The 13,677-nt window shown below is 45.6% G+C and overlaps 1 protein-coding gene across 2 annotated transcripts; it reads left to right on the top strand.

The window, feature by feature from the left end:
* Positions 1 to 362: 362 nt before the first annotated feature.
* On the top strand, positions 363 to 13,428 carry Ankrd34c (ankyrin repeat domain 34C). 2 transcript variants are annotated; one of them, XM_004874799.4, is made up of 2 exons: positions 363 to 1,067; positions 8,631 to 13,428. In XM_004874799.4, the coding sequence occupies exon 2, from the start codon at positions 8,675 to 8,677 to the stop codon at positions 10,250 to 10,252; it is 1,578 nt and encodes a 525-aa protein (XP_004874856.1). In that variant the 5' UTR covers positions 363 to 1,067; positions 8,631 to 8,674; the 3' UTR covers positions 10,253 to 13,428. The 2 variants fall into 2 exon arrangements, with proteins under 2 accessions (XP_004874856.1, XP_087044617.1); XM_087188491.1 differs by having other exon boundaries at positions 363 to 1,008; positions 8,631 to 13,420.
* Positions 13,429 to 13,677: the final 249 nt, after the last annotated feature.

Raw genomic sequence — 13,677 nt, 5'->3', positions numbered from 1 at the left:
GGAGGGGGCACAGATAAACAAGATCAGAATGCAAAAAAGGTATGGAACAGTTTCAGAGATAAAGAATTCTAAGGCAACACTATTTATAACTTTGTGCCTGTATATTTGGAAATGTAAAGGGAATGGACAAATTCTCTAGGAAAATATAAATTACTAAATTGACTCAAGAAAAAGGATTTTTTTGGGTAGGACAAGTAGAAACATTGTGTGCACGTATACTAGATAAAAATGCAGGTTACCTTTGGGAAACCTGGGACAAGGCTAGGAGGGGCTGGGGGAAGAAACCTCTTCCATAGGAGTGAGGTGCACTTCGAATTAGTATACCACAAAACTGGTTTCGTTTTGTAAAAAGGCAGAAAAAAATCATTGATGAAGTGCTCCCCAGGAAGCCCTGGGGATTGCGAAGAGGTGGGCCAAGGAGGAGGGGAATGACATTCAGAAGAGGCCCAGGGAAACCTGCACCAATAATCAGACCGACCCTAAGTTTCGAGGACCTCCCCTCGCCCCTCTTCTTCCCCTCCTTCCCACACTGGGACCCTGTCCTAAGATCCCAGGGCCAGTGCCACCGGAGGAACAAGACCCAAGCTCCAGATCCTGGCCTGAGGGACCTGCGGGGCCTGTCTTGGGGACCATCCCCTCCCCTCTCCGGACGAATCCTGCGGCACCGCCCCTCAGGCGCCCACACCCGCGCCCGCGCCCGCTCGGGCTGGAGACGTGGGCGCCGCGGGCCGCAGCGGGCACCTCAGGAGAACGTGGGCCGCGGCGCAGCTGGGAGCGAGAATCTAATTTCTTTCATGCTTCTTTCTAAATAAAATAAAATAAATAATAAGGGGGAAAATTCCCCAGTTCCCACTGCAACTTGGAGGAGCAGGGAGGATTGGAAAGGACTGACGCAGAGGCTTCGTTTATGGATATTGAAGAAGTTCAGAGCAAGCCCTTGGCAGGACCAGCCCGGAGGACCCATGCGCGCGCGCGGAGGTGCGGAGCGCCCCCTGACCCAGCTCGGAGGTAATGAGGCCCCGGTGGCCGGGATCCGGGCGGCCCCGCGTGGGAAGCGGCCCCTCTAGGTAAGAGCACCCCGGGTCTGCGCGGGCACCCGGGGGGCATCTGGCTCCGGAGATGCAGGTCCAGTGCCAGGCAGGCAGGAGGCGGGAGGGGGAGAGCCGCTGTATCACAGGAAGCGGTGGGAGGGGGACGAAGGCAAGGCGATTGAAACGTTTTTATTTTTGTGTTGACGCGTGGGGATGAGCACGGAAGCACCTGGGTTTCTGTAGGAAATGATTGCAGAGAAGGGCTGAGTGACAGGCGGCTGGGTTTTTGCAGGAACTAAAGTGGGATCAGTCAGATTTTTGCAGAAATCCGGAGGAGTGGGCACCAAGAGGTTATGATCCTGAGAATTTGCACAAGATTGTAGAGTGTGCATCTGAGCATTTCTGAGAAGTGGTAAGAGAACTTACCGCCAGGCTGCGCGCCTGACCCCCTCTCAGAGCTGCGAGACCCCGGCCTGGTGCCGCAGCCGCGTCAGCACCGCGGATAGCGCCCGGCAGGGCCGCGGTTTGAGGTGGCACCTGAGAGGATGAGCTCTCATGGCAGAGCAAAGGTGGGGTTCAGCTTTTGATCTGCTTCTAACTGCTTCCGTGACTGCAGAAGGAAGAGGCGGAGTATAACGATCGATATCTCCCCCGCTCCTGCGAATGCCGCCACTGAACCGTGTGGCCTCCTGGGTTTTGGAAGATGTATCCAAACTTGCTCAACCATCTAGCATTCATTCATAAAGCGCTTACCATGTGCCAGGGCCCTGTGCTAAACGCTCCACGGAGATTGCTTAATTCTTATAGTACACTCATAGTTTGTGTACTATTCTTATCCCCATTTCGCAGATGAGGAAACTGGAACAAGAGAGTCTGGGAAACTTGCCCATGTCTATACAGCCAGCATACGTTATGGCTGCTGCGGGGGAGGATGTGCCTGAGATAGCTTCCCTCTGTGGAATAGCTCTGAGCTTGAAATCAAAGCTGTGCTCTTGGGTAAAATTGTTAACTGTGTCTGAGTTCCAGGCTCTAGAGCTGTAAAATCGGGATTGTAATGCTTTCCTTGCAGCAGCGTGGGGGAGGCTGGTCAAGAGGTGGAGGGGTGAGGGTTGCCATGGAGGGCTGGAAGGGAGGTGGCAGCAACCGGAAGGCAAAGGGACTGGCCCTGCACGAGGCAGCACCTTGCAAGGGACTGGGCTCAATGAGGGCTGGGGAGGAGTTCAGAGAGCTTAGTTCAGTGTAATGACCCTTCAGGTTTTTACAGGACTTCCCGCAGAGTGTTCACATATCTCCTCTCACTTGACCCTTCTAACAATCCTGTAAAGTTGGCAGGATCCAGGGATTCTGTTCATTTGGCCAATTGATGCTTGCCCTAACTTACTCGGGTACCAAGTGGTGGAGCTGGCGTTGGAATCCAGGTCTCCTGCAGCTCCTAACTATCATCATCCCACCACAGACCAGCACTTCCTCAGAGGTTTAGAGTAGGGGACAATTACAACACTAAAAGCAAATTTAGACAAATACAATAAATATGTCCAGCTGATAGTTTTAAATCCATTTTTGGCCTACAGACAATGCAACCTCAGGTGGATCAACCTAATGAATGTTCATTGATCATATTCTATTTTGTTCCACAAAGAAACTAAAGCAATTTATAAAGATTCAGAAGATGTTAGGCTTATGTATAGTAGTATCTGAGAAAGTGGAGGAGAAACGAGATGACAGCTATAACCAGAAATAAACCAAATACAAATTATGCATATTATAAAGTCCTAGAAACTTGCTCTGGGGCATTATGTGCAATAAAACATATATTCAAGCTTTTTTGTGGGAAGAGAAAATGAAGAACTGTGAAGATATTTGAAAACGTTTATAGAAGCTTTTCTTTTACATAACACAATCCCTCAAACCTCTGCAAGGCCAGGCACAGTGACATACACCTGTAATCCTAGCTGCTCTGGAGATTGTAAGATTGAAGCCAGACTGGGAAACTTAGTGAGCATCTGTCTCAAAATAAAATCTAAAAAGGATGGGGATGTAGCTCAGTGGAAGAGATCCCTGAAGTTGAATACCTTAAAGAGGGTCTCCTATTTATTGACTAGAGGAAAAGAAAGCAATTCACATTGAAAAGAGTTGACACATCTCAAGGATTTTGAAATCCCATCCACTTTGGCTGCTCTAGACACTATGTTCTTATCTTAAAAACTTAGCAATGCCAAAGTGGTTCTTTGTCATGTGTTTCAGAAATGGGTAGTTTGCCTGGCTCTTTCCTTATTATATACCCCCCATCCCCTACACTTCCACCTCTCAGGGATGCTTTCTGTTTTACCTCCCCTGCACTATAATGGCAGCTAACATACCTTCCAATGACAGGGAAAATATCACCAATATCCAAAAATTAAACAGATATCTTCTCTAATAGAGACAGTAGGTAGATGTAGACTTTGTCACAAATCCTTTGATTACTTTATTGTTAATAAAATTATGGAAGTTTTACATATTTTCAGCTGAGAGGAGCCAGCTTGTTTGATCTTCATGAGTTTAGAAATAAGAAATAAAAAGACTGCAGCTGAGTTTTTAAAATACCTTTGAATCCAAGGCCTTTCACCCCTATGTCATCTCATATCCTTGCTTGAATACTGTAGAGCAAGACTCCAAATTAAGGCATGAGAGCTGATGTAGCCACAGCCATGTATTGTCTGACAAGCAGTGTTTTCATTGTTTTATTTGAATGTGTTACGATGATTATGCATTGTTCAGTTTGAAAAGGCCCTGCTATTTTTTCTAGTCCTATAACTGGCCTTACTCACATGTATCAATTACTTAACGTGGCCCATGTAGGGAATGTAGATTTGCATATAAAAGTAAAATACATGAAACATTAGTCATAATGTTGTGGCTTTGTCCCTCCTGTCACTTCCTACCTGTTACCTCTTCAGAGTTGGTAGAAGGTGCAAATAAAGCTAATGGATATAGACAACTATTTTGTAAACTTTAACATATAGTGTGTGCAAATGAACTATAATAAACTAACAGCAAAGATGCAATGCCATTCATGTTATTGTCACACTAACAGCTGATTTCCAGTTCAATTTTCACATTTGGTGCAGTGGCAGACCTCTGGCAGAGTTTTGTTTGCTTTAGTTTTCTATAGAAATGGGGTTGAACCCAGGAAGCATTCTACCACTGGGCTACATCTCCAGTCCTTTTTAATCTTTATTCTGATACAGTCTTACTAAGTTGCTCCAGCTGACCTCAAACTTGTGATCCTCTTGCCTCAGCCCCCAGGTAGCTGTGATTACAGGGGTGTGCCTCTAGGGCCTGAGCATTAGGTGTTATAACATCTATTCTTTTTGATACGTAATAGGAGACGATCTCAGGTTAAGGAAATTAGATTTGGGTTGACTTTCACATCTAATGGGTCACTGTTAAATTCTACCTTGAAACCATCTCTCCAGCTTGGCTCTTCCTCAGCTCCCTACTTAGTAGCTATGGCCCTCTTTGTCTCCCACAGGCTCTTAGATGGCCTTCCAGCCACCCTGTACATCTCCCACACTGTGGAAAATGATCATGTATCCCTTTTCCTTAGCCCTTTATTGGCTCCCCATTTCCATGTAATGAATGTCAGCATGCAAAGCCAGGCTAGGAAGAGCTGTGATCCTGACTTCTGTGGACCTTCCACGTTTACTGGTCCCACCAGGGCACCTGCTCTGCTTGCCACTAACCCCCATCATCTATGATGTTCTGAAAACTCAGCCTTGGGCCACGTTTGCCTTTGAACCTCTAGTTCCCCAAATGTAACAGTTTTCTCCTCCAACTTAGCAAACTTCCACTCCTTTTTTAAAAAAAGAGCGAGCACATTGTCTTAGGAATCCTTTCCCAGTCAGCACCCCTAGTTCCTCATGCACCCGAGTCTCCCTGCTGCATGTCGTCTTCCACCAGGAACTTACTGCACAGAACCCCAGTTATTTCATGTAGAGGCTAAGAACATGGACTTTGGAGTGCAACTGCCTAGGTTTGAATTACAGCTCTACAACATACTGGCTGGGTGATTTTTTGGGTAAGTGATTGGGTAAATGACTTTCCCTCCCCAGTTTCATTTCTAGTAAAATGGGGACAACTATAGTATGCACCTTATGACATTGTTGTATTAAATGAGAATAAATACAGAGTGTTCAGTACATTTCTTGGCACATGGTAAGCACAGAATAAATATTGTTCCTAAAGTGCACATCTGCCTCCCCTCTAGACTGTAAATGCCTTGGCATTTATTCCTTCATTTTCTACATCTTTTTATCTGAATACCTAACAGAGTAGACAGTTAATATATGTTTGATGGTGATTGAATGCGCATTCATGTAATGCTGGTGCTTTAGTCAGGGTTTACTGGATTACATAAGTAAGAGAAATTGCTTCACGCTATCAGAAACAAACATGGGAATTCATTGGAAGTTTTTCCAAGTGTTCATGGACTCTGAAGGCAGCTAAGCTCAGAAGAGGGGGCTTTCTCAGTATGTTGCTCCTCTCTCCTCTGCACATGTGGCTAGCCCCCAAACACAGTTTTACTCTAGAGCTCCCACTACTTCAGTTCCTACTATTAGCTCTGGAAAACTAGAGTTTCTAGTCTCAATTTCAAATTCCACCCAGAGTTGGGTCAGCCATGCACACAGGATGAGTTAGATAGTATAAAGTCGGCTGCTGGAACGTATGTGCTCTGTGGGGGATTTGGTCACTGTGAGGTGGAAGAAACACCAAGAGTCACCTGCTGATTTCTGGATCACCACAGCAAGCCACTTCTTCATGTTTGGTTTCAGTTTGTCCATCTTTGAAATGGGGAGAAATCTTCTTGAAAGGGATTTTTATGGCTCAGTGAATCAGTTGGCATCAATCTGAGGCAAAAACAACCATATGAGCACTTTATTGGGTCATAAAACTCTGGGAAGTAGGAATGAAAAGAATAAAAAGTGTAGCAAGAAAGTAGGAAGTGCAGACTTACAGAGCTGGCCAGGACTTCAGGACCAGGCCACAGTGGCTTGGTCTTGTGGAAGGTGCACAAAATATAGCAAAGAAAGAAGGATTTATCAAGCATCTCTTCCCCACTCTCCACCTCCCATTGGTGAACCTCTGCTGGACAAAGTGTTAACTCCCTGCACTCTGGGATCCCTGCATTCTGTCCTCTCCATGCAGCTTTTGGAAGAGCCAGGCCAGGCTGATGGAAGCTGAGTGTGGGCCTATGCTGCCTGCAATAGTGATCAAACCCTAGGGCTGTGGATAGGTTTCGCCTTTGCTAAGCCCACTTGCGAAGAAAACAAGGCAAGAAGCTAAAACACAGAGAGAGGGAAATAGATGAGGATATGCAAGTCAGGGATGCTGCATACATTTATGTAATTTGTAAGGCTACTGTCAACCTGCTGGGTACATTGAATCCTTTCAAAATCAATGCTCTTGAAATGAAAAGTGGAAGCTAAATGCAGCAGCATTCCTACTGGTAATATTAGCCCAACATGATTTATCTGGGCTGCAAGAGAGAGGTCAGGGCCTGACTCTGTCCCCTGCTCTTGTGTTGTCATTGTTTAAGGGATTTCAGTTGACTGGCCCAGTGAGAAAATGGTAACAGAAAACCTGTGAAACAGATCCCCGGGCATGCAGAAGGGCATGCTTGTGTATGCGCCCAACATTCCCGGCCATAGAGAAGAGCTAAGATGTCCTGTCCTTACTCTGCACCTTCCTTAGGTGCTGGGGGGATGATTAGGGACAGATTAGGGACAAAGATGCTGATTCTAAGTGAAAAGCTAGAATCAGTCTCCTAGAGGTATCATCTTCTTTCTCTCTTCTTCATTTCCTTCCTCCCTCTACTCTGAGGTAAAGAGAAGTGTGCAATGTGCACCCCACACAGCATAAAAGGGAATCCAATTATCTGTCTCTAATCCTTCCCACATTCCTTCTGCTTTCCTCTTCCTCCTTTTTTCCATCATTTTCTTTATTCTACTTTCCAATTATTAAGGGAGAAAAGACCTATCTTTGTAGGTCAGAGTTCCTTGGAGGTGCCAACTCAGATGATTAACAAGATTAGTTCTCCGATGGAGAAGTTGCAAAGTATTAAAGCTCACAGGGATGCGACACAGGTCTTCCCCCATTTTTGCCTTTTGTGAATAGTGCTGCCTATGTCTTCTGGTATACCTGTTTATTAGTGATCAGTTGCTGTGAAATCCCCACACAAACACATACATATACCATGAGTGGTTTAAAACAAGAGCTGTTTGTTTCCTCCTATTCCTGCAATTCAGGGCAGGTTCTGGGTATTTCTACTGATGGCCTCACCTGGCTCACTCAGCTGAAGTCATGCAGGGGCTGGTCAGGGCTGTACAGTCTGAGACTGTCTCCCCACATACTGACAGCAAGCTGGACTCGGGGACAGCCCATGCTTCCTGACACTGCAGCAGAATGCCAAGGGAGCAAGCTGGAAGTTGCAAGGCCCTCCAAAGGTTTGCCCCAAAAGTCACACAAAATTACTTTTGCCTAATTATACTGATCAAAGCAAGTCACAGGACCAACTCATCACATACACATCCTGGCGTGGGAGACTTTGTGGCCATGTTTTACAATCAACTACAGGTACAAAGCTGAGAGTGAAATTACTGCACCTTTGGTTCAGTTTAGGTCCAATTCACACTTACAGGAGGTTTCTGCTGCCTCCCAACTTCATATCTTTAATACTGTCATTCCGTCTAATTCTAGCCATCCTGGTGAGAATGTAGTGGCTTCTTGTTTTACCTTAGTTTAGTTTTCCTTGAGTAGTAATGAGGCCAAATACCTTTTTATGTGCCTGCTGGTCATTTGTGTATCCTCTTTTGAAGGAAGTGATTTTAGGTGTTCTTTATATAGTCTAGATATGAGTCACTGTAATTTTACACAATCTCCCATTGGATCTTGAGTGATTTTTCTCTTAATTACAAAGGAAGTAACATTTACACTGCAGTTTGAAGGATGATGAATAATTAAAGAAGAGAAGAAAGACCTTATAATTAGAAACCTGAGCAGTGCCAAGAGGGAGGGAAGTGGTGCCTTTGAGAAATAATAAGATTGGTTTCAAGGTGGGCAGAGTGTGAGGCCTGGAGATGCAGGAGATGATGTTGGAGAGGTGAGGCCAGGCATGCAGGTTGATTGGAAAGAAGCACATTTCCAATGGAATTCTCTTTCCTTAGTCCTTGGAGGTCCTGTTTCAGATCTCCAGAGCTTGGAGCCTGGGAAGCTTATGGATGCATAAGATTTGAAACTTAACAATTCTAGCTAGGACCACTGAGAAGTGAAAAGTATTACAATGAGAGAAGTTAAGTATTTTATACTATCTCATGAAATCCTTACAATGATTCTATGAGGTAAGCAACTACCAACCAACCCAACACATACATACACACACACACACACACACACACACACACACACACACTCAGATGAGGAGACTCAGGTGTTGGATGACTTAGCCAAGGCAACGTAGCTTGGGAACACGCTGAGCTCTGACTGTACCAGGCCCTGAAGTGATCATGCTGACAGACAGGTGAGAGGATGCATAACCTTTCCCCCTTCTTCCCTTGCTAGGTCTCATCGCCTCTCTGGCTCAGAGACTTTCTGCTGCAGCCAGCATGATGGACAATGAAGCTGAATTAAGGACTGATGGAAACTCCCTGCTGAAGGCTGTGTGGCTGGGGCGGCTCCGGCTGACCAGGCTGCTGCTAGAAGGTGGTGCTTACATCAATGAGAGCAATGACAAAGGTGAAACTGCACTCATGGTGGCATGTATCACGAAACATGTGGACCAGCAGAGCATCAGCAAGTCCAAGATGGTAAAGTACTTGCTGGATAACAGGGCAGACCCCAACATACAGGATAAGTCTGGAAAGACTGCACTTATCCACGCCTGCATCAGGAGAGCTGGGGGAGACGTGGTCTCCCTGTTGCTGGAGAATGGAGCAGACCCTAGCCTTGAGGATCGCACTGGAGCTTCAGCTCTGGTTTATGCAATAAATGCAGATGACAAGGACGCCTTGAAACATCTCCTCAATGCATGCAAAGCCAAAGGGAAGGAAGTGATTATCATAACAACAGATAAGTCATCTTCAGGTACCAAAACCACCAAACAGTATCTCAACATCCCTCCTTCACCCAAAGTGGATGAGAGACAGTCGCCTCCCCTGTGTGCCTCCCCCTCTGACATTGAGCTGAAGGCTCCACCCAGTGAGAAGGCAGATGACTTCTTCAGCCTCCAGACTGGACACTTAAGTGGCAGTAACATCACAAAGGTCCTTGCAGAGCCTGGATCACCCAACAGAAAAATTGGTAACCTCAGGAGGGCCCGTTTGCCCCAACTGAAGAGGCTGCAGTCTGAGCCCTGGGGCCTGATTGCGCCCTCCGTGCTGGCTGCCTCCAAGCATCAAGATGAAATCCAGGGTTCCAGCACAGACAGTGAGGTCATAAAGAACCTCAGTGATGTGTGCTTTCCTAAGAGGGGGCCCCTGTCCAGAACCAACAGCATCGATGGCAAAGACCCTGCCCTCTTCCCTGCTGTCACAGAGCAGCAGATTCTAAAGGCTGCAGCACCCTCAGCACCAGCCTCTTGGAAAGGCCCCGCTCCCCATCTTCGCCTGGCCTGGAGAGGAACCCTCCCTGTTGACCAAGAAAGGAGTGGTGCCAATGTATCAGGACCCTCCTCTCTCAAAGATCCAGCATCCCTCAAATGGCTGGAAAACAATCTCTATGACCTAGACTTACAGCCAGGCCCTGACCCAGCCAACTCTACTCCCATTGAGTCAGGCAAAGGCCCCTCTGATAGAAAGAAGCTCAATGGCTCCCTCATGTCCCTCTTCCAGGGCTCCCAGGAGTCTCTGGAGGCCATGCCCAGTACTTCCCCCAGCTCAGTGCATCGCCCGCCACACCTTCTAGAGAGACGAGGTTCTGGAACTCTGCTCCTAGACCACATTGCTCACACTAGGCCTGGCTTCCTTCCACCTTTAAATGTGAATCTGAACCCACCAATCCCAGATATTAGACCTGGTGGCAAACCATCTTCCCCACTCGCTAGTGGCTTAAAACCTATGATTCCCATTGCTCCAAGCTCACCAAAGAGAGTTGACTTGAGAAGTACAAAGAAGCTTCTCCGAAGGCATTCCATGCAAGTTGAGCAGATGAAGCAGCTGTCTGGCTTTGAAGAAATCAAGACCTAGCACCTTTTAGAATGGCTTTCCTCTCTAAGTGTGTGTAGTTCATTGAAGGGACCAAAAATCCAGACCTACACAGCCATGCAGAGTCTCTGCATCCTGATCATTCCCTAAGGTTGGTGTGGCCACATCTGAGGACATGGAGATAGGGTGCTGCCTCGCTTCTGAAATAAACAGGGATTATTTCAGAGAATTTACTGCTGAAATAATTCCTGGGATTTTATAGGCCTACTTGAAAAGAGCTCAGGAAAATTAGGTTTTAGAGATAAAATTACAAGAAAAAAGTTTTCCGAAGGAAGAAAACCTTTGCAGTGTGGAGGTCACACAGCAAGCGCAGTGTCTGAAGTTGTGGACACCAGTTATTTTCTGTAAGACAAACAGAAAACACACATTTAGATCACAAGATGTCATTTGAAGGATGTCATCGGTTATCTGTGAAGTGCCTAAAAAGAAAATATGGCTTTGACATTCTTTGGAATGTGCAAAACCTCAAAACCAACCCCTAAGCTACTATATCTGGTTTCATCAGATGCAGTAGAAGCAGACTTCTCCCAACAGAGAGGGCCTGGCCTGTGGCACTTGCCTCATGTTATGTTGTAGGCATCGCCAAGCATGGCCGAGCTCCTTCAGCTCTCCAGAAACAGGCTTTGTGGGTGTGCACAATGTCCTACACATCCCTCCACATGCCCCTTTCTGATATGTCATCCACTGGAGCTGCAGGGAGGAGTCCTGATCAGGAAGGAAGCTTTCCCTAGTCCCTGGCCCCAACATAGGCCCTGGGTGGAAATCTTGTGGAAAACAAATTTACTAATGTGGATGTGAACATGATATAATCCATAGAACAAAAATGCCTTTCCCAATTATTCTTGAGAGAACATGAAGAGATCCACCAGAGCAACGGGCAGTGAAAGGCTCTGCACCAATGCTTCTCAGGCTGGAAGTGTGGCCTGAAGATGTTAGCGGTTGCAAACTGTAATTTGCCTTCCAGTGATCTGGGTGATTCAAGAAACATCTGGATCCTTCTTTGCCTGTGTTATCTGGAGATAGGAGACATATAGAAACAATCTGTGTAATCCTTTTAAATACTCTGAAGAAACTCAAAGAAGGAAACATGTTTAGCACATTTGCTGCTACACTTTAGATGAAAATATTCTTGTTTTCGTCCCATGTATTTCTCCTCTCATGCAGCCCACGTGTACTTGTTCCATGGATGAAAAGTTCACCTGTCCCTAGAGGTGGAATCATGCAGATAGAAGAGCAATTCTTTGAGTCTGACAGCCTTGGGTTTGCACCCTGGCCTCATCATTTACTACAGTGTGACCCTAAGAAAGTAGCTCAGCATCTTGATTTCCCTCTTCTGTAAAATGGGATCAGTAATGTTTGCTTTGCAAGGTTATGGTGAGAATGAAGTGACACAGTGCATTAAAGTGATTTTGTGCCTGGCACAGGTAGACATCATGAGATAAAAGGTAGCTAATTTAAATATATTTCTTGAAACTTCCGAAGCCTCAAAATCTCAATTCTTAAATGATATACACAATGGAGTAAAGTCTAACTGAAAGATGCTTGTCTCCTTGAGAGTCCCACAAGTTCTATAAACTCTGATTCCTAAATTCATTTGTAGAGTAAGACATTCTGCCAGAAATAGATCTAAATAACGCCAACAAAAATCTTAATGATAGTCATAAAGTGCTTATTTTTGTGATTCCATTAGGGCAAGCTCTTAACCTCAGTACCATTGACAGTTGAGGCTGGATGATTTTTTTCTGGGGTGAGGATATCTGCCCTGTGTATTGTAGGATATTTATCAGCTCACAAGATGGCAACAGCACCTTGCTCCTCAGTGTGACAACCAAAATGTCCCCAGACCTGACCAGGTGTCTCCTGAGTGCAACATTGCCTTGGCTGGTCACTGTGCTTTAGCAAACAGCTGTGTCAGTAGTAGAAATGTGCCAAGAACCACAGAGCCAACTGGACGTGTGGCCTTCAGGACTCTTGGCAAGCAGACACAACACAAGCACTAAAGGTCTCTGTGCCTTGCAGGATAGGCAAAAAATGAGAAGAAAAGCATATAAGGTGGTGAAAATGTACAGCTCAAGAATTTGGCTCAGTGTGGATGCTCATATGGTTTTCAGAACCACTCAGTTGTTACCAGATCTTACCATGTAGGCCCAATTATAGGTAAAGAAACAGCTTCCATCATTAAAGAGAGAATTGTACAACCATTGGTTTCAGCAGCTCATCACACACGCGCACACACACACACACACACGGCACATTTTAAGTATTTTTTCAGTTATTGTCAGTGCCAATTAAAACTACCTGGCTGTGGGGACAGCAAGACCTAGCATAGGAGCATTTTGTGTACAAACTTGGAAGGCTGATTTATCTGCAGTAGAGCTTGGTGGATTTGTAGTGATTAGCTCAGGCAAAGCACCAGGTGTGGGGAGCAGCCCTGTCAGGGTGGCTGGCCCATCAAATAGAAGCAAAGTCAAAGTCAGGAACTCTCTGGCCACTCCCTGCCTACATCTCAGCATGACCTTCCCACAGGCCTTTCTCTGGCAGGTGCCGGGACAGCCCCCCCCTCCCCCGCCACCATCACCTCTTGAGGATGCATTAGCTGAATTAGACTTGTTCTACATTAGTACAATGGCCAAAATACCTTGTCATGGTTTATGCATAAATAAGCAGTTTTGTCCACATCAGTGAACCTCACAGAATGCTTTTCAAAAGCATATTTTAGATTTGAACATGCTTTCTAGATCAGAGGTTAGCTTTTCGTTTTGGAATCCTAGAGTCACTGTGTAAGTTAGCTTCAAACTGTAGTTCCAATGATCTATCCACTTAAGATTTTTTAGACTGTTCATTAAAATTTAATCCAGAATATGAGCCTAATGTTTAAAGTCTGGTACTTTGATTTAACTTCTAGACATTCCAAAGCCTTTAAAAAACCCACCAACCCTTGTAGATTCTCTTGGAACTTCATGCAGTGGCCAGCCTGTGCACATGGTGGGTCCTGGACCTCCTCCTTATGTGTTGGTACTTTGGCCCCATGTGCCCCATGCTGCTGGTCGGCCCTCTGCAGTGCCCCATCCGTCTTAAGCTGAAGATGTGCTCAAAGATGTGTCAGAATCCATGTAATGAAACTAATACTTCAATAAAAGATCTATTACAAACCTTCAGTAGTAGTTCTCATTTTCTTCAGTGAAATTTCAAGGATAAAATTTATCTTTTCTTTAAGATGGCATTGATATGATTGACTAGTGACATGAACCTTAGAAAGCACTCAATTTTTATAATTAATTTTTTAAAATTAACATTAAACTATATAAATATAATGGCTCCTCTCTTGGTAAACAAGTACAGTGAATGAGACAGGGTCAGGGTTTCCACCACACTGATGCTGCCCCCGGGCTGCGCCTAGCAACAGG

The sequence above is a fragment of the Heterocephalus glaber genome, unplaced genomic scaffold (assembly GCF_053883595.1).
Source record: "Heterocephalus glaber isolate CG9 unplaced genomic scaffold, H.glaber_assembly_v1.0 deba00001531, whole genome shotgun sequence".
NCBI lineage: Eukaryota > Metazoa > Chordata > Mammalia > Rodentia > Bathyergidae > Heterocephalus > Heterocephalus glaber.
This window is presented reverse-complemented; position numbering and strand designations above follow the sequence as displayed.